This window comes from Protomyctophum parallelum, assembly GCF_964188405.1.
Source record: "Protomyctophum parallelum genome assembly, chromosome: 9".
In the NCBI taxonomy this organism is placed as follows: Eukaryota; Metazoa; Chordata; class Actinopteri; order Myctophiformes; family Myctophidae; genus Protomyctophum; species Protomyctophum parallelum.
In genome coordinates this window covers 18,524,428-18,546,108 of record NC_139706.1, presented here as the reverse complement: position 1 = coordinate 18,546,108, position 21,681 = coordinate 18,524,428, and the positions used below count along the sequence as shown (strand labels likewise).

Sequence of the window (21,681 nt, the reverse complement as noted above, 5' to 3'; positions counted from 1 at the left end):
ACAAACGGAACCAAATGGACTTGCACGGGTCCATTAGGTTCTATGTGTACACTCTCAGGGTTACAGACGACTCTTTTTGTGTGTTACATTATTGTTCGCCATTCATTTTCCATTGTTAATTGTTTTATTAGTTTGTTGTTAGTTGTTTTACTATAGGCTATTGTATTGATATGTTCAATTATGTTTTTAAAACTGTGAAGCGCTTTGTGACTGTCATGTGTGTGAAAAGGTGCGCTATAAATATAAATACATTGCCTGTCCTATACACAGAGAAGTGCTGTTTATTCTGTAGTGTAAAGATAACCCCATGCAGTCTTCATGCTCAGTAGTCAGTACACACAAATGAACACCAAGTCTATTTCACTATGCTGTTGTTCTTTCAATTTCCCTCCTATTAAACCCTGAAATGGTGCTAATTTAATTGAGTAAAAATCAATTTGGCTTCCCTCTGTAATCAAGTAATAGGAAATCCTGTAGCAATTATGTCTCTATAATAACCAGATGGATCGCCATTAGATTAACTAGAACAGTGCGTTTTTAACAAAGAATATTAGACATATGCCAGTTTAACATTAATTTGCCAGCACGTTAATAATTTATAATTAATAAGGAAAAGCAATGCAATAAACGAAATATCCCGTTATGAGGTCAAAACCCCGTGGGAAATTACAGAGCTTATTAGATAGAGTTTGCAGCTTTTAGCTTTTAGCTTTTTTTGATAATGTATATAATTGCATGTTGACAAATGGTGTGAAAAGATGTATTTCATTGTATGAATATGCTGTGTGGCAGTATAGTGCTGCACAGATCGGATGCTATATTGTCACACGGTTCAGATGCTAAATCTCTTCCATCTTTATTGTAGGGATTGGGAGACAATGGAAATAAATCTCACAGATTGTAATTGCGACTGTAGGTCGCATTCACTATGAAAACCTGCATCTCCCATCCGTCCGTTAGTTAGTCTCCCACGCCTCCGTATTATGGTCACGCCTCGTGACATCACGTCTCCATATATGGTCACGCATCGTGACATCACACCTCCATATATGGTCATGCCTCGTATGGCATCATGGAGACTCTTAGATCTCCATATCTGCATATATGGAGCCTGCCAGCAACTCTACCTCTGACCCCAAACATCAAACCCTTAGATCTCCATATATGGAGCTGACCTGTTCTGACATTCCATAATATGTTGATCCTTCCCACCTGTCCTTCCTGTTCTGACATTCCAATTATGTTGATCTGACTCCCCATGCCAAAGCGCCAGCGCTCGCGAAGCAATCTGCCGTGCTCGCAGGGTGTCTCACTGGTTTTAAGCAATAATAATGTACATAAGAGGCACGCACAGCCAATAGCCATGGTGTTACGATATCGCACAGACCACAATATGGTCCAGAAACATTACCACTTGTACTTTCATTCATTCCTCCTCAGATACTAACTTCATTCCCTATATAGGCCTATATTATTTATTTATTTCTCTGAGACAGCAAACTTGGACACATAGCCTCATATGTAGTTTTGCCCAAAGCTGTAGTGTAGATCAATACATGGAACACATTGTTGTGCTGCAGAGAGAGAAGGGAGCCAGCTGAACGGCACTGCAGCACATGTGTTGGCTGAGATAGGATTCATCAGTCCGGGTTTGGCGGTGGCACCTATTGTTCTCCGGCAGAGAAAGGAATGTGCAGACCCATGCTATAGCGCTGTCTTTGTCAGAGAGGGAGAATGACAGGCAGCTGCACACAGTGCTTCCCTGGACATTTGATTGCATTGTCGTGTCACACATGAGAGGCCCCGGTTTATTAGGAGGATTTCATGGGTGCAGGGATTTCATAACTGACATACTGTAAATAATATAGAACGTCCCCTTGCGGTAAGAAAAGATCCCACTCGTGCGAAGTGAGGGGCGCCTCACTTCTTTTAACAAACATTGTACTCTGTGTTAGTTTAAAGTGCTCTAAATAGAAAGTCCGTAGACTAAGCTGCCACATTTCCAAAATTTCCGAAAGCCAGATGTTGGAGGAGCTATATCCAGAAGAGAAAGAAATCAATCGTGCGTGTGTGCCTGCCTGCCTGCGTGCCTGCCTGCCTGCCTGCGTGCGTGCATGCCTGCGTGTCTGCTTGCGTGTCTGCGTGCCTGTGTGCCTGCATGCCTGCCTGCATTCTTGCTGATGTAGCTTCTAGCAGAGCCAAGAGAAGAAACATTTTCTCTGAGGAAACTGGAATGTAATAAAGTAATGTGTGAGAAAAGGAGAGAGAGAATGAGGGTAAGAGACAGAGAGAGAGAGAGAGAGAGAGAGAGAGAGAGCAGAGGGCAGCCTATGGGGCTGAGAGTTGGTGCTGTTGACACAGACAGATGGGGCTGTCAGGACTGAAGCCTCACAGCAGGGGGACTGGATCCGCCGAGGGACACAAAGCTTCGCCTTGATTCAATCCCTGTCCTCAATACATGTACACACACTGTTACTAGTCCAGGCACAAGCACGCACACGCACACGCGCACACACACACACACACACACACACACACACACACACACACACACACACACACACACACACACACACACACACACACACACACACACACACACACACACACACACACACACACAAACACTCTCTTGCTCTCTCTACAGGGCAGCCTAATGATCATTCCCACAAGTGTGATTAAAATTAACGATTGTGACCATGACCTTGATTGTGATCTTGACCTTTGACCCCTTTTGACCCAAAAGGTAACAATCTCTTTGGGGCAGCCGACTGATCATTTCAACTGAGTCATTTTTCTAAACGTTGGACCAATTGACCTTCCACTGTGACCTTTGAACTTTTTATCCTCATTCAATCCAGGTTTCCTGTTAATCTGACCATCCCTTCTCAAGTTATACTAGTAACAAATAAACACACTACCTGTATAAGATTACATTCAGTGGAAGGCATACATACATATAACAAGCCGATTAGAAACATTTGGGGCAGAGGTTCCGCTCATTAGCTGTACGTGGACGGATGGACACACAGACGCACAGACACACAGACGGCGGAGACAATAAACGGAAGTTAGCGCAAGTACTTTTACGGGCTGCCGCAGGGCAGTGTTTTGGGTTTTGGCACCTCTCCTCTTCAATGTCTATTAGGTACCAACAACCAGCCCCTACCAGAACAGCAGCAGGTTTATCTACGCAGTTGACCTCACATATGGCAATGCAGAAGTTGAGTCAACCTTGGAACAAGGACTCTCAGTTATGTCGGCTTACTATCTGGAAAACCACCTGCGTCCAAACCCTGGGAAGGCTCAAATCTGCAGCTTACATCTTAAAATCAGGGAGGCTGTAGGGAGGCTTTTTATTTTCTGTTAATTACCTTGTATTGACTGTATGCTTGTGGACCCTTGTGGAAAACGAGATATTGTATCTCAAGGGGTATTCTAAATAAAGAATTTCAATATAATATAATAGTCATAGTGGTCAGTGGCCAACCTAGGCTGACAGCTGACAGCGTGTCGTGGGTTAAAATCCCGACCCCGACGACCCGCGTGTCACTTCCAATCTCTCTCTCCCCATTTCCTTACAGTCTACTGTCCTATAAATAATAATAATAATTATTATAATAAATAATAATACAAATATATATAACAGTACAACAGCAATAACCTTGTGCTTCTCCACCGCCGAATATGCCTGCCCAGCATGGTATATAAATCAAGCCACGCATGCTAACTAGACCCTATCCTCAATGAAACCTGCAGGATAGTGACATTAAAAACAGGTGGCTAAAAAAAATTAAGAATAATGTCAAACCCGAACTCAAAACCCAAACCCAAACACGGTGTAATAGTTTGCTAGTAGTGTATGTACGTACGAAATTGCCGTGCATTCAGTTTGAATGAGATGGGGCTGGGGGTAAACACCAAACGCCAAAGCAACGGAGACGTGAGACAAAGGAGTGTGTGAGATGTGTTTATATATAGTGACTGAGGCTCTGTGCCATCATCACACTTCATCTGAGTTGTGTGGCATGTCTGGCCATCTGAGTCAACCTGCATTCACGAGGGCTATAATAGCACAAGACCAGATTGAGTTTTAGAACACTATATTAATGCTTTGGAGACACGCAGAGCACAATAAACTACAATAAACTAACCAGGTGGAAAGACTTTTCCAAAAGTCCATCCATTTATCTCTTGTGTCCATTCATTGATTATGTTACAAAACTCTGTTGTCAAACGAATCTCTGCCTTGATCAATGATGCTACCTGCTACTTAAAAGCAATCTGCCAGCTATTTTTCAGCAGCTGCTGCCGATGGCCGAAATGAAAGGAGAAACAAATAAAGACTTGATGTCCTGTGAGGTGACTGTGAACCTCTGCCAGTGAGGGGTTGAGTTTGAGACGTTTCATACCAACGTATACCAGTGCGTACATGTCCAGGTGCATATATCGGTACATTCCTAGATATAATTAATGGTTATGGCCAATAACCGATATAAACCTGATGATCTCATTCTGTATTAAAATAAATTATAATTTTGTCTGTTCTGAAAAAGGCATACAAACACTGAATTTGAAAAAGCAATGCCTCTTTATTCCAAAACTAGGGATCCACTGTTATTGAAATGTTGGCACATATCCCAAGATAAACAGCCTGAATGTAGTAGGATAGGATCTGCAGCCTTTGCCATCACAAAAGGCTTTTTCAACATAATTGTTAAAATATCAAATATCAGCAAAAACCGATATAATATTTTGATATCGGATCTATACCAATATTACATTTAAGGCCAACATCGCCCGATACCGATATGATGAGCGATTCATTTAATTTAGTATACTATACAGTATACTACTAAATTATTTCGTCAAACACGACAATTAGCCAGACTAACCGATCTACAAGCTCACACCGGTCATGAGAAAATGACTTTGACAACTTTTGAAAATGTTTCCCAAAATAGAGACACCGCTGTGGTTAACATACAAAAAAAATCTAACATAACAGACAGTCTACATTTTCCAACAGGAAATGCAACTGTATTTAATTCTGACCAGAAGCTAATTGAACAGCAAATTGAACCCAGCTGACATCAATAGTCATCACTGACATCTGATGACTTAAAAGCCAACTCATCAGCACAACACAATTCAATACACGAGAGAATGAGGCAATGGGCGAGAGAGAGGAGATAAACCAAGATAAAGGGATAGAAAGACAGAAAGTGAAAGTGTGCAATATAAAACATTTAATCCAATCACCCTTTACCAACCGACGTGGTTTTTCAACGCGGCAAAAACAGTGAGTGCCTGATGAAAATTACTTTCAGTTATATCCAGTCATTAGTACGCCGCAGGGCATGTGGGAGGCATACTATGATCGGAGCAATGCTCCGAGGTGCGCTGGGGGTCGGGGGAGGGTTGCGGTTAGGTTTAGGTGTCTGCCCCAAAGTCTCTTTTGGACATCTTTCATGCAATAATTGACAATTAAAGTAGAGTAGCAATGCCAATTTCCTAACCTAATCATGTGGCTGATTGATAGCGTAGTAATTTTCTGGCTGACAGGAACAACACATTATGCTAACAAGCGATAACACAGAGTGCTCTAGCCCCGATACACGTGTTTGTCTGCATCTGCCAGGAATGCAAGGCAGGTTGGGTTCTGCATGTATGATTCCATTGTGCCAGTTAAGGTCAATCAATTACAGCTCCAAAGTAATTGAGTCAATTTCAAACAACAATTGGAAAGGCATCCAGTGCATCGTGGCCAGACTGGGTCATGTAATACACCCCCATTTCAGTATTCTGTGATTGTGAACACTGTTAAATTCATTTAAACTCAGATAATTCACTCAAACTGGAGAGTTCCCAAAACTACAAGCTGTACATTATTTGCATGCCAGGGAGGCATCAGCAAGCACACACATTTTAATTAATAGTGAAAGTCAAACTGATTATTATATATATATTTTTTTTGGCAGGTTTCTTTTTCTTTCATTAGAGAATAGAGATGAGACAGGAAGGTGAAGACAGAGATGGGGGGTTGATAGAGTACTGTAACGCTGAATTCTCACCAGCAGTGGTATTTTACTGCCACGTTGTGAGAAAGCGGCAGAGTTCAATGCACTGTTTACGGAGAGGCGCGACCAGCACTTTCCCACCACGCCAGGTGGTGAAGACAGCAAAAAGCGAAATGTCAAATTTGAGAAACTTGGCTGTTGCTACTGTTTAGAGAGCAGCGGCCAACCTATAACCTCTCATCACCAGGCTGTCTTGTGTTCATTCCAAACGGACTAAATTCTAGAAAGGGGTTTCCGGTTGGCGGCACATCGTTTTTGTTCCCCCACATGAATGCTGAATAAAAAAGTGTAGTCTCGCCAGTCGTGCTACGAGTTTAAATAAAAGATGGATATAGCAAACGATTATTATACCAAACTAAAACACCCCGTGGACATTACGCTATTATGTCGCAGAGACTTATCCCAATCCAACCCTTGATGCGTTGAAGAGTTCAAACCCCTACCTTTCAGTCTCAGGGCGGACATTCTAAGCACAAGGCCACTGAGCTGGTCATTAAATGGTTGGCAGTAATCATTGCTCTCCAGCTCGCAGCTAGTAAACAGATAATACATTTAACTTTTACTTTAAAGGCCAGGGTGTGGATGGGACATGAGGCAAGACCTGCCTTACCTTGGTACCGCAGCAAGAAGGAGCCAGGCTGGGGCCTCTGACTGTGGAAACGGATGGTGATCTGGTTGCTGTGGCTTCGTACAACCAGCCCCCTCATCAGGATGGACTCGTTGGCTAGCATGACGTTCTCCCCACCTCCCAGGTCTTCGAACATCACTTTGTCACCCTCCGACAGGTTTACGTTCATCACCTGGTGAAAGAAAACAGAAATTGTTTCAACATTTGACAGTTATTTATTCATTTTATTTCACGTGATTTTATTTAGTTAGCAGCACGTTGAGAACTGAAGGCAGAGAGGCATACATTGTCAGACTCACCAGACAGATTTCTTAAAGATTATGTTTGGCATATGATCATATCTGATCGGTCTGTGCTGACACAGTAAACACATTCATTTCTATCCAGTTCTACACTTTCAGAGCTAAATTAACACAGGATTTTGCTGTGCATAAATAGACTCTCTCAAGGACACTCCCAAATTGCAAATATTTTAGCAGTGACCTAGAGAGCTCATATCACACAAGAAATATGGAAAAGTCAAACAAGCGGCTATAAAAACTTGACGATTACACTACAGATAAGCCTGATAATTGTCAACCTGTCTACTCTGCGGTCGCTATGTCAGCACATTCTGAGAAATGCCACCTTGTCATCTATAGCCTTTATCGTGCAAGACATATCTTTATCCACGCTAACGGGATAACGCCTCGTGTCTCCATGTGGCTCTCCACTGATGGTATCAGCCACATCATATCGATGCTTGGCTGGGAGAAAGGACCATCTGAATTTCCCCGAGAGAGGCTGCATGCTGAGAGGTGCTGTCACGAAAGCAGCAGGACATACAGTATGTCATCTACCATTTGATATCGACGGTCTGAAATCTAAACAAAATCCAATAGGCCTACAAAGATTTGGATGAAGATGTGAAGAGAGGTGATTTATGGCAAGAAATATAAGTACCATGCTCCTTGTACCCTCGACCCCGCAATATGAATAGCTGAGACCGACACCGGGTGCTGTAGCTGTGCTGCAGCCAATAATGCAGTGGTGCGTCAGATGGAGTGGCATTGCCTTTGTGTATAACAAGTTATAATGTGCTGTTAATGAACAGGCGGACACAGCATTGGGATAATGCAGCGGCGAACAAAGGCCATCGCCAAGTAATCACATTATGCCTAGAGGCTCGGGGGATAATATAACACTTGACGGAACATTGGGAGACGTAATCCAATTTGCCCTGGCACCGGTCCAACCTCTGTATAAATGTACCTCACAAATATAATCAGAGAGTCTGGGAAATAAACCAGGGGGAGGGGTAGGCGGGGCGGCATGGGTGTGGGTTATCACTCCGTCAACGTTATGGAGCCCAATATACCTCGGGTCTGAATCTACGGCTGAATTATATGCAGCTTGGTCGCGTAAATCAGTCGAGTCGTGAGTCATGTATGCGCTGCACGTGAGGCCATAAAGATGTCATGTCATCAATATGCACTCATACGTCTGCACTAATCTAGATGTGTGGAAATCGTTTTGCGTTCCTTATGGATCTTTTTTTATAATTTATTATTTATGTGAGCCATAGCAATTTAAGACAATGGAGGTGTTAAATACATTCTATTCTTCTAAGTCTAAATTTAATTCCAGCTTTTAAAAAGTTTGACATGGCACCACAGAATCGCCGTGACTGGAAATGTCTGTTCTATAAATGTATATTTATATGATTTATCCTTCTATTTTAAAGGTATATTCAGTGATTTCACTCAAAAAACCTTAGGTTTCGTTTTTGGCTGTGGGACCCAGCCTTTCGTCCAATCAGGATAGAGAGTCAAAAACGAAACCTAAGGTTTTTTGACCCCCAGGGGTTAACTGGGGACAGGGAGGAACTCCTTATATGGCCAGCACACTCTATAGTAGGGAGGATTATCACAACAAAACAAAAAAATAAGTGATATTTGAATTAAGTGAAATCACTGAATATACCTTTAAGCTAAGCTATTCTATTCTTTTCCATTGTCTTGTAGACAAAACCAGTCTGCACTTCCCCGGTCTAATCCATTCCATCTATTCTTGTCTTTTGTTCTCATGTGTTAACTACATTCAAACATGCTGTAGAGCCTCATATGTGCTCATAACAAACACAAGGCGTCTCATCTCAAACAGCCGCACATCAGAGAATTGAGAACAGAGCATTCTGGTGTGAGTGAAGAGCCTTCGATGACATCCATTTATTCTCTGAAAGCAACAAATGACAGCTGAATAATTCAAGTGACACTTCCTCATTAAATATAAGCTGTCTCTGGGTGGACGTGGGGAGCGAGCACAAAGCAGGGACAGATGGAACCCTGGGATACGGTGTTGACTAATGGATCAAAGTCGCCGCTGTGTGTGTGAGTTTGTCTGCATGTTTGAGTAAGAATGTGTGCGTGTGCGTGCGTGCGTGCGTGTCTATATATGAGTGTGCTGTAGGTTTGTGTTTTCAAAATGTGTGATAATACTTAAAGTGTGTGAGTGAGTGAGTGAGTGAGTGAGTGAGTGAATATTAGTTTATTTGTTTATGGTCCCGGCCCTCATAGACACCCGGCATCTGCACTGAGCAAAAAATCTGTGATTTTCGCACACAACCCAATGAACCCATATTGCAATTTGTTTTTCAACTGTGTGTGTGTGTGTGTGTGTGTGTGTGTGTGTGTGTGTGTGTGTGTGTGTGTGTGTGTGTGTGTGTGTGTGTGTGTGTGTGCTCATGCCGTCTGTTAATTAACAGCAGTAATTAAAAGGGAGGTGAGTAAACGACGGAGTACAGGGAACATCTGTTCCAGGCAGGAGAAGTGGAACACAGTGGGGAGAGAGAGAGAGAGAGAGAGAGAGAGAGAGAGAGAGAGAGAGAGAGAGAGAACGGACGGACGCAAAACCATACACACAGTGGAATGAGTAGAGAGAGAGAGAATGGGAAGAGAGTAGGAAGAGAGAGAGAGTGAAAGATCATAGCTGTCCCTTTGAGCCTCTAATATAAGTGAGGACTGCTGCTCAGCAGAATGTGTGCCTTCAATAATTACTGTGACTATGTCCTCTCAACTCTGAATGACCCTATAGTACAAAGACAAGGCCTTGGAAACATGAAGGCTGCTGCCTACTCAGCTGGCTGATCTCTTTTTGAGCGGCTCCAGCAGTCTGTCTGTCTGTCCGTTTGAGCACGGAATCGATGACTTTGATTGGCTGATGTATGATGACGTTCTCATCATTATAAAAATGCGCAGCTTTGTCTGTCTGTCTGACCGTTTGAGCACGGAATGTCCATTTGATCACGGAATGTCCGTGACATCATCAGACGTCATCATTGTGATTTTATTTCCACATGCTCATTGGCTTATTTACATTCTGAAAGCTGTTGGATCTGAGAACCAATGAGCTTGGAATTGATGTAGGGTATATTTACAATGATTTAAAAAAAGATGGCCAGCCTTATCCTGTAAAAAGTAGAAAACAAGAATAATAGAATCATTTTGCAGGATAAACCAGTAATTTGATTACTGCAAATGTATTAATGTTCTGTTGGTCCATTAATTCAATCGATAAATGGTATCACCCCTAGTAGAAAGACATGGATCTATGGATCAACAAAGAACAGTCTAGTTGCTACAGTAGCCTACATTGCTACAGAATTTGTGCTGTAGCCATTAGGAGCAGTGCCATTAATACAGCACTCAGGGAGCCGTTAGGGGTTAAGTGTCTCGCTCAGGGACACTTGGACACACTTAAGGTCCTTTCAGATGGGGAGCGAGTGACGCAGGCGTTGTTGCCTGGATCAGCGACAGGTCTGCTCATGAGGGGCGTGGGTCGCGTAGCATAAAATAAGCTCACCACAATCCAGGTCTAGTCAGCCGCGGGCGTGTGCATGGAAGGAGCATGCGAGCGACAATTTCATGGCACCGTGCCCGTGAATATACGCTTGCGTAATTGCCTTCTTTGCACGTCCACAATAAGCGCACGCCTCTCATTGAAAATTAATTACTAGGCACGTTAGGCCTTTAAACTGTGTGGACCGGCAGGACTAACCAGAAAACCTTTTGATTCTCAGAAGGCCTAGTCTCTATAGTACGACTCAGGTATGACTGCTAACAGCTATACACTAACACTACTACACTGAATTCAATTGTGTATGCCACGAAATAGTTTCAGATGGGGGTCCATAGCGAAATACAATTTGGGGGAGCTTGATATGGTCGTTTGAGAACCACTGTTAATAGAACATTCTCAAATGCGTTTACAGTAGGCCTACATCAGAGGTGCCCACTCTTTTTTGACATGAGAGCTACTTTCAAAATGAACAGCTCAACAAGATATACTCACTGAAAACATTATAATACCATTGCTGAAAATGGCTTTGGAATAGCGCGGCGCTGGCATTATTTTTAAGACAAAAGCACTTGGAATGGGAAAGGGGAGAAATGGAATAGGTAGAGTTTTATTTTATTTTATTTGTAATTTTATTTGTGCGCAGCAACACTCTTGAAAACAAAGTATTGCAGTATGGGTTTGAGATGACAGGCACTTTTTTATGTCAGTCAATCAATCAAGTCAACTTAATTAATTCATTTTTTTTTTTTTATATTTAAATTAAATAATATTTAGGGGCATGTCATGTGATCTACCTGCACAGCCTTTGTGATCTACTGGTAGATCGTGATCTACCTTTTGGGCACCCCTGGCCTACATGTTCACAGTGTTTCTAATGTTCACGTTGTGGTTAAACCTCCTGCTCTTTGCATGAAACTCGCCCACACATTGACGGAGCAGCCACAAAGACAACAATCCAGACTTGAAACATTCTGTGCTCTTTCTTTCTTTTTTTTTATAATATTTGTTTTATTTGGAAAGAGCAGTACATTACAGATAGCATTTTCACACGAGCAATTCCCAAGGTTTTTCCTTTTTTTCCCCACCCCTCTTCCCTCCCTCATCCCCCCTCCATGTGGCTCCAACTCCAATGTCTCTGTATAGTCCTTTTTCATATGACATCAAATCCACACTTAAACAGGGACAAACAGGGCAATATCACTTCGGATTGTAACATTTCAGGAGGACAAAAAGAAAAGAGTGGGCAGAAAAAGACAGACAAAAAAACAACAACAACCAACAAAAAAAATCTGTGCTCTTTCAGAAGAAATTCCGAAGACATCCATTACGCGCACACATTGTCTGACCTTGAATCACCCTTCACTGTGTTGCACAAAAGCCAAGACTGATGGCACAGAACAAGACAAGCCAGAGATTAGTCTGTCTGTTTGAAAGAAAATTGAACACTGTGTCTTACCGAACAGACAGATTCTTTCCTCCCTATTCATGTTACTTTTGATGAATTGAACAATGTGGACCCTGTTGTAAACAAGTGTAATGCTTAATTGGGTCGTCCACTCACAGTTAACAGTCTTTGTATTGAGTTTGTGCTTAAAATGTACTGTAAATTCTACAAACTGTTAATAAATATTTCAATCAATCAATCAAAAACTTCCCTGTTTTGCTCTGTGACGAGGACACCTGGCTAATCATTGTTTCAGGGGACAGTGTCGGTGTGAATGCAGATGTCGTCTGAACGCAGGACGGGCCTGTCGGAGGTCAAGAGACAAGAGCATGTAAAGTCTGTCTTCAGACAGATGAGATTATAGCATCGAGTATAGAATATAAAATAGGTTGTGCAGGCCAGGGGAGGAAACATGAAAGCAAAGTTGCAGCAAAAGAGATGAGCAAAGTTTGAACACGGTAAAAGAATACCAGCACACTAGCTCTCGCTTAAACGGGTTTTTATTTTATTTTAGTTAAGTTTTCTACTGTGTGTGTGTGTGTGTGTGTGTGTGTGTGTGTGTGTGTGTGTGTGTGTGTGTGTGTGTGCGCGCGCGCGCGCGCGCGTGCAAGCGTGTCTGCTCAGCTCAGACACAAAGGACACATATACCCATTACCTACATCGAACCAAAAAAAATTAATACAAAAATAATATACAAATATGGACACATTCAGTTTGGTGCTTGAAAAGTCTACATGGGTTAACAACTCCCCAGATAAAATAAAATAAAATAAGATATGCATATACAAAACACAATCACATCCATCAAAGTTAGTGGTAGTGCTTCTGTCCAGGAACCCTATGGTCAAGGTGGTAGCTAACTGAGGGCCAATAAATCGTAAATATTGTTCCCATATTTTATAGTAGGCATCTGTTGTGGAGCGTAGCAGGCAGGTTAGGAATTCCAACGGCATGCACTGCATGATTATTTTGTGCCAATCTTTTTTTGTTGTTGGTTTCTCATTAATCCAAGACAACAGAATATTTTTCCTAGCAGCATAAGTTAAGAGATTAAACAGACGCGAATGGAACTTGTTAACAATCTTGTCATCATCAGGCAGCCCAAGAATCAAACACATAGGGTCGGGTTCAAACTCCATATTGAAGATCTCATTCAACTGCTGCACGATACCCAACCAGTATCGTTATGACATGACCATATACAGTGAATATAATTTCCCTCTTTAGTTTTACACTTAAGACAGAGAGGAGATAGAGTAGGATTCATTTTATGGCGAAGGCTTGGTGAGAAGTCTAACTCATGTTGAGTATTGTATTTGTATTTGTATTTATTTATTCAGCACAGTATAAAAACAACACAGTGGACACATAAATATGAGAAGGGTAAGGTGCTAGGCTGAGGCAAAAAAGCCCAAAGGGCTTATACGAGGCCTCTACCTATATAGATTATAATGAAACATTGTACATGAGATATAGAATATCCAGAAAACATGATTGCAGTATATAAAACATAAACAAAACAAAAACACAACAAGAACATGATTCGAATTTTTGGTTATTTACATGATTAGAGAAAAGAATAGATGATACAAAGAAATATAAAAAGGTGTTGGTAATATAAAGTAGGTGTTGTAATGGTGATGTAAAACAAACGGTGCCAATGCCATTAACAATAAAGAGACATATGAGGGACAATATGGCGTACATTTTCCCTTCATTGTCAATGGCGTTTCTAAAACAAACATTGAACTAAAAAACAAACATTAAAACTGTATACAAGTAAGACGCGCAAACGCGGGAAGCGAACGCAGCTCGTAAATTGCAACAACAACAATTAGTGTGTGTGTGTGTGTGTGCGCTACAGCTGCGCCCTCTGGTGGCGGGCGGGTGGTGTCACAGCGGGACAGACAGACACACACACAGACATGATCTGCAGGGTCTCATAGTTAGTGCTCACTGCGTTCGCAATCACTGCGTTCGCAATCACTGCGTTCGCAATAATATAAAATGCAATTATTAATATTATTTGTAGTGGTATTAGTAGTAGTAGTAATATTGCATTGCATCGCAGCCTTCCAATAAGCCTTGTCATTATTCAGCCTCATCCTGGCCTTATCCACTTACCACTAGTTGGCAGCAGCTAATAATCACTGCAGGTACTCGACCTGTCATGTCACGTTGACCTGTGTTGTTTGTTTGTACAGTAATTGTTCCCACTTCCCGGTGTGTGCACTCACTGCACTAGCAGCGCTGAGAGTTGCGATTGCATCATTGTACAGCCTATGCTGCCTCCCAGTTATATTACAGTAATTTCAAGACAAAGTAAAATTATTGTTTAATCAAGCTGCTTTTGTGTATTTCTCTACTTGTCTGTGTTGTATGCTGTTCATGCTTTGAAGTCCGATAATACACACTTTTTAAATAATAATAATAATTAATTATTAAAATTATGACGTCATGAATGGGGCGCTCCGATCCTTAAGGCCGCCCCTGAAAATACTCAACTTCTTAAGTGACGACACATCCACACACTTTACGGATTTGCACTTATCTCATTTTAACATTCACCTCGCCAATTGCTATTTTCATTATCGCCTCAATCCCTGCACGCCTGTCAGAAAATTGGTTTTATGCAACACGCCTGAATGAGGGAGAGAAATTGCAATGGAGGAAGAAAAAAATAGAAGGGAACGATGAGCAAGTACGTTGAAGATGTAAATGAGAAATATACCTAGGTTGCAGTACAGTGCAGTGTATACTGTATATGTACAGGTATAAAATGTGTGGGCATGGCAACTACTGTATGAATTGACTGTGTTTGAAATTATGCTGAAAGTAATAAATTGCATGGAGGAAAATAAAGAAATAAAAATATTTTTTCTTCCCTTGGGGAGCTGTGTGCAGAAATCCCATTCTGTTAAAGCAATAATATGAGAGGAAAGTGAGAAACATTGAGATGGCGAGATAACACTGAGATGTCTGTTCAAGGATTTCCACCAGCCTGCGGATGGTAGAGATAATGATAACACATTCATTGCCACAAATCAAATTCAAAGAAAGCCGAGTACTGATAATTGTCTTTCCAAATGACTATCTCTGTCTCTGGTGGCGGATTCAATGTGATCTTAAGATGGAGTTGAGGAATGGGAGGCAGAGGCACCTTTCTCATCTTCAGCGTTTGAGCTAAAGCAAAACTGTTTCAGAAGAACAAGAGAGAAAGTGGAGGGGATTCGAAGATTAGAAGCTCCTCGTTCTGAATGCTGCGAGTTAGCCGGCGCCAAATTGAAATTGTACAGCATATTTATCAGCGTGCTCACATAAACACACGTCAGTCTTCTACGTCGTCAACTGAATGATTCAGTTGACGACGACGTACATGAGTCTTGAGCCAGATTCAAACTTCTGAGGCACGGTTCAACCAGGTTTACCTGCAGGTTCAAACGCCTCTATTGATAACGGTGAGTGGAAAAGATCACACAAATTCATAAAAGTACTGTGCCTCATAAATTATTCTCTGGTCTAAATGTGCATTCGAGTGAAAGTTAATCCGCGGCTCCGCCTTGAGGCACCAAAGTGTCCTTGAGCAAGACACTGAACCCCTAACTGCTCCAGATGAGCAAGTTGATACCTTGCATGTTTTCCTCTGCTGTTGGTGAGCGAAAGGGTGAATTTAATGCACGTTGAAAAGGGCTTTGAATTGATAAAGGGTCTATATGCACCATTTACATAGACTTCCATTGTGATCAGAGAATGTGCACACCAAGAACAGACGATCTACAAGATCACAATGTGTTGCAGCATAACACTTTGTGTACTTATGTATCTGCTATTTTTGGTGCATGACACGATGCGCAACCGAGTATAAATCAGTACGATACCGATACGTTTTCTGCTGCGGAGCTCTGAATCTGTCTTGAGAGATTAGTACGACACCTACACGTGCATCAATTGATGCACGATGGCCACCAGGGCGGCCCCAACACATCCGTGTTCTTGCTGGCAATTCAGCGAAGCGAAGAAAGCACAAAGATCATTTGGTCGTCACTGTCGTCATACAAACGTAGAGACTCGGTACTAAGTATAGGAGGTATAGGGCTGCCATACCGTTACCTCTCGTCTCGTCAATGACACGAGACCAGCAAGCTGGATTCAGACTGCAGCCTTAGCACCAAACCACATGGCACAACACCACACGTTTCCATTCAAATAAAGTACCCCCTTGCAGTACCCCCCTCGCCTCCCCCTTGTAATGTATGGAGTGGAGGTCATTGCTTCTTGACCATCAATGTAATGTAGATGAGTGCAGGAGGAGTACTCCAGCTATTGGCAAGAACCAAATGGACCGTGGACTGTGATTATAATTCATAATACAATATAAGTGATTATAATATACAAGGTATAGGGCCGGGTCTTTATTTTCAGGGCCTGTTGAGAACTCTAGCTTTCGCCGGTTGCGCTGGGGCTGGGCCTGTCTAGAGTTTGAATGGACAGGTATCAGTCAAAAGGGAGACATCGAAGAGGAAGAACGGGTGGGGAAGGATCAACATATGGAATGTCAGAACAGCTGGGTCAGCTCCATATATGGAGATCTAAGGGTTTGAGGTCAGATGTAGAGTTGCTGGCCAATATTGCTGACATCAGGGATCTCCATATATGGGCATTCCCATATATGGGCTTAATATTGATGACATCAGGGATCTCCATCCCTGATGATGTCACGTGATGTCACGAGGCATGACCATATATGGAGGCGTGGGGTGACGGACGGACTGACGGGACCTGCGGTCGCAATAATACACTAAAATAGATTGAGATGATACAATTTATTAAAATGCATTACAACAATGATCCCCATGGTCTAAATTAAAAGTCAGTGAGTGATCAGTCATTATGAAGTGTTTGGCCCCGCTTAGCCTAGCTCAGACCCACCCTGGAGTGGGTACTTTTTAGGCACTCATTTAGTACCACTTTGACACCATGAATTCCTTGTAGTGGAAACGGTGTGGAGTGGAGTGGTGTTATAGGCCATGGCAGTGGAGATCAGGTTTAATTGATCGAACAACTTCTGGTAGAAAGGAGCCTGAGGGCAGCTTTATTAACATCACACTATCGATTCAGTCAGAATTTCTGACACAGATGCGCTTTAGTTTGTAGACTCCACTACTTTCATTTCCTCTGTTTCTCCCTCTCTCTTCCCGTTTAGTATTCCGTTTCTTACCTCACATTATTGCGCAGCCCTATTACTCATTCTGTCACCGACATTGCTGGGCACGACTCTTCACATCTCTAATGTCTAGTGTTTGATACATGTGGGACCTATGTTGCTAATGTTCCTAATGGGGGCAGAGGTAGAGTGACCTATGTCCTGTGTGGGGGCTAATGGGGGCAGAGGTAGAGGCAGAGAGAATTAAGAGGGGGCCGACATGTCAAGTAAATACATTGAAATAAAGAAAGAATGTGTATAGGTGAAAGAATGAAATCAATCTGGGAAGCCATCTGCAAAACAAAGGGAAAACAGCAATGACGTGAACGTGAATGCCTGGTGCCTAGTGGAAATGTTATGTCTGTATGAGTCCCATGATTAGCAGACACCACTACTAGACAGTATATTTTTGGTGTAACCGTTCAGAGTACGATTGGTGATTGTGTGTCTGTTATTCCAAACATTCTGGGAGGAAGGGATGGAGTTCAACTTTTACTGAAGGGCAATGAGACCCTTAAGGGACAGAAAGGTAGATGGGGGGTGTGGGGACGACGACGACGACGACGACATTACTTGATCATGGCTTGCTTATGCTCTGCCACCTGTAACTTGCACAGAATAAAGGCTATATTGAAGATCCACAGCCGCCTGGCTTCTGATCATTCTATAGAATTCATGCCATTAGATCTACTATCTTCAAGTTGTGTGTGTGTGTGTGTGTGTGTGTGTGTGTGTGTGTGTGTGTGTGTGTGCACCACTGAATTGTGCTGTGAACTAGTGCATGTGTCTGTGTGTATGCTTGAAGGACTGCACTATGTGCAATACAAATGTATGCTTTCTTCTTCCAAAGAATTGTTTTATGTGTTTGGAATGGATATATTCATATTGCCGTTATTTGTTCCCTATGCACAGTATCACTCCCCACCGGCACCGCCGTGTGGAAGGCATATACATACATCTTCCCACAGATACTCTAACATGTGTATCTGCGTGCCAACATTCACACTCGCAAACACACATTAATTCATTCACTCCTCACTAAATAATTCACACAAAATGACTCGTTTTGAAAAAGCCAACTGCAAAATATCCAGTTGGCTTTATTGCGTTTTATCCTTTTGCTGGGCTAATGTTTATGTCGACACTGTTGGGAGGATACCACTTAACTCCATTTTTGTGGTTTTTGATATTTCTTTTCATAAATCAAAGCTATCCAACACCCTTCATGTCTGTGTGTTGTTTAGAAAATATTGAACCAATGTAAAGTATCAAAAACCAGGAAAGAACCTCTCAACTCCACTGCATCCTAAAGCTGTCTGTAAAAGCAACTAACTCCATCCCCACCTCCCCTGCGAGGCAAGGTTTTTCCCCCCGTAGTCTGTTGTTCTGTGTTCAGTATTTAATACTCCAATACCTTTTAACTTCACAACCTTGTACCTGGGCTGGGCTAGCCTCGGTCCCAGGCTTACTTATCTGCGAAAAGAAAAGCCTGGTCACAACCTAAGGCAGCGAAGCTATCGGCGGTTGTATCCTCCGGAATATCCGTCAGATGTATTTCCCCCAGATACGATATTTTCCCGACCAATCACAACACTTGTTTCATTCACGGAGAATGTAAACTGATTTGTAAAGCATCAACGTAATTTCCTTCGGCGATACTTCCGCTAAAATCCTGCACTTCCGCTGATAGTCTTTTCAGTCGCGGTCTTGCCCAGGGTGGGGCTGGGCCACATTGAATGTCTTAACCAGACAAGATACACAAAGCTACTGCAGGTGCTCTTGGCAGCCAGCAAAAAGTCAATAACAAGAAGATGGCCTACCCCAATCACACCCACAATGGACGATTGGCACGGAATAGTGGTCAGCACACACAACAAAACCAAAAATCTTTTTTTTTACCTTTAAGTCCTGCATATTATTGATGAATGAAGGAGAAAACCCTCATATCTCCACTTGAGCTGGAATTGGCGATAATATAATGACACATGCAAGTAACTGACAATATACAAAGTAAGAATATCAAAATGAAAAATTGGAAGAACATTTCTTCCCGACAGCAGATATGTTACATTGTCAATAAAGATGACAAAATCAAATGTGTGTGACTGTGTGTGTGCTGTGTGCACACGCGAGTGCACATCTGAATCATGCCATGAAAGAGAGTATGTACGAGTGTTTGCTGTCAGTTCTGAATTGTCCTTGTGCGTGCATGTGTGCGTGCGTGCGTGTGTATGTCTTTATTTCTGCATAGGCTATCTGAACCTTGCATATGCCGGTGTACAGTAGGTGCATCTGAGTGCATATGTGAGTGCACGTTCATACATGCGTGCGTTTGTGTGTATACGTCTTGGAGAAGGGTAAATCAAAGGCTGATGTGCAGGGCTGCATAGAGCCGATAGCTGACCCATCAAGCAAAGCTCACCTGAACACACACACGCACGCACACGCACACGCACACACACACACACACACACACACACACACACACACACACACACACACACACACACACACACACACACACACACACACACACACACACACACACACACACACACACACACACACCAGAGAGGATTTCAGAAGTGCAGTTCTGTCTATATCTGAAGAGACGAGACAGATGGATGGAAGGTGGGAAGGCAGCCAGCTAATATACGACACAGACTCGCTATAGTCCATCATTCGAACCATAAATTATTATCGAACTGTAAACTAAACTCAACTAAACTAAACAAGAGAAGAGGAGAATAGTAGACTACACTAAACTCTAACCAAAGCAAAGCAAAGTAAAGTAAAAATTTTTTAAAGGTACACTAAACTGATGATGATGATGATGATGTTGACGACACGTACTGTATGTGAAAGAATGCCAAAGTGTTCTGTAGCATTTACAAACAGAAAAAGCATTACAGTGAGAAAACAGCTGTAGAACAACCGCAATCAGTCTGTTTTTTTTCTCTCAAAACATTGCCCAGGTGCGCCGTGGCAGCAGCAATTACTGCGAGACAGCAGAGCAGTGACTCCCCGGCCGACATATTAAGTGCATCTCTGTGTTCTCCCCTGGCGTGTGTTAACAGAGGCTCCCGTGTGGAATCCTCTAATTGAACTCTTCTGAGGTCTTCATGGTGTTGTGATGGCTAAAGTGCAGTCAAACAGCCAATGGAGGAGAAAAACAGGGCCAAGAAGGAAAACACGACAACATGAACTTGCCTTGGCAACGAACCTCCTGCCCTCTCACACAGTTTGGTTCTAATATGTGGTTCATATTTAATAGTTATCCCTTCATAAACTCCCAATGCAGGGAAGCACTGAGAAGCGGCATATCATATTCCAGGCAGGGGAGTGCAGAATGGTCAAAAGATTATTTCCTGCATGGCCCAAGGAGGAAAGGATGATAAAGGAGACGGAGATGGACTGAGAGAGATAGAGATGGGAGAGGAGAGAGGGTGGGGGTACAGTACGAGATGCAGAGTGTATACAGTACCGTCAGTACGTGACAATGCGTGCGTGTCGTGAGTGTGTGTACATGAGCGCGTGCGTGGGTGTGATGTTAAAAATCACACCTGTGTGAAGTGAGGGGCACTCTAATCATCGTACATCATCGTACATCATCATCAAGAATGGTGGTCCCTTATTGGCCAAGGGTTCCCACCAACATACATACGCCGATTTGCTCAGACACATATGACGTAAATTCACCATCCATTGTCAATGGCATTTAATGTTTGTGTTCAGACACAGTTTCCGTTGGGCAAGAAACAAAGACAAAGACAAGACAATGAGATCGATGTGGATTATACACGCTTCATAGAGTTGGAGGTGAGGACATCAAAGAAAAAGCATCTCATTGGCCACCCAAACCACAGCATGACCAAACACGTGTAAAATCCCTGGCTGGATGTGGGTGCTGTGTAGTGTACTGGGCCCTTTCACACCACAGCATCTGAACTGACTGATAGCCCTGACTGCGCCATTGGGAACACAATATGCAGTGTATGGCTTGATCATGGACAGAATCAGGTGTTTATTCATGCAGTGAAAAGCTTAAACCCCCTTATGGCCACCCTAATTAACAGTGGATTGTGCCTTCTACCTGCACTATTCATATTTTTTATTCACCATTTTAATGCCAATAGAAAAATCTGTGATATACACACTATATCTCATTTTCACGGGGCAAGACTATAGTATTATAGACACTCAGTCTAGGATTTCGGCCGGTTTTAGATAGAGGACATTGGCCTTTAGCCAAACATGCTAAAAGTTGCTACATAATTTAAAACAAATCCCCCGATTAAGGAATAAGACAATTACGTCAAGGGTGGGGGATTTCTTTGATTCATTACGTCAATAGCATCAAGGGCAATAAGGGTTAAGGGAGAGAGAGAGAGAGAGAGAGAGAGAGAGAGAGAGAGAGAGACAGACAGACACAGAGAGAGAGAGAGAGACAGACAGACAGACAGACAGACAGACAGACAGACAGACAGAC

General features: G+C 42.5%; 1 protein-coding gene across 4 annotated transcripts in view; it reads right to left on the bottom strand.

Moving 5' to 3' along the window:
• Window positions 1–21,681, bottom strand: part of LOC310864760 (seizure protein 6 homolog) — a 125,289-nt gene that overhangs the window by 45,810 nt on the left and 57,798 nt on the right. For all 4 annotated transcript variants that reach the window (XM_083773520.1, XM_083773519.1, XM_083773521.1 and 1 more), the window contains exon 4: window positions 6,691–6,880. In XM_083773520.1, coding sequence (XP_083629646.1) covers window positions 6,691–6,880 — 190 coding nt within the window. The remainder of the gene's footprint in view (window positions 1–6,690; window positions 6,881–21,681) is intronic.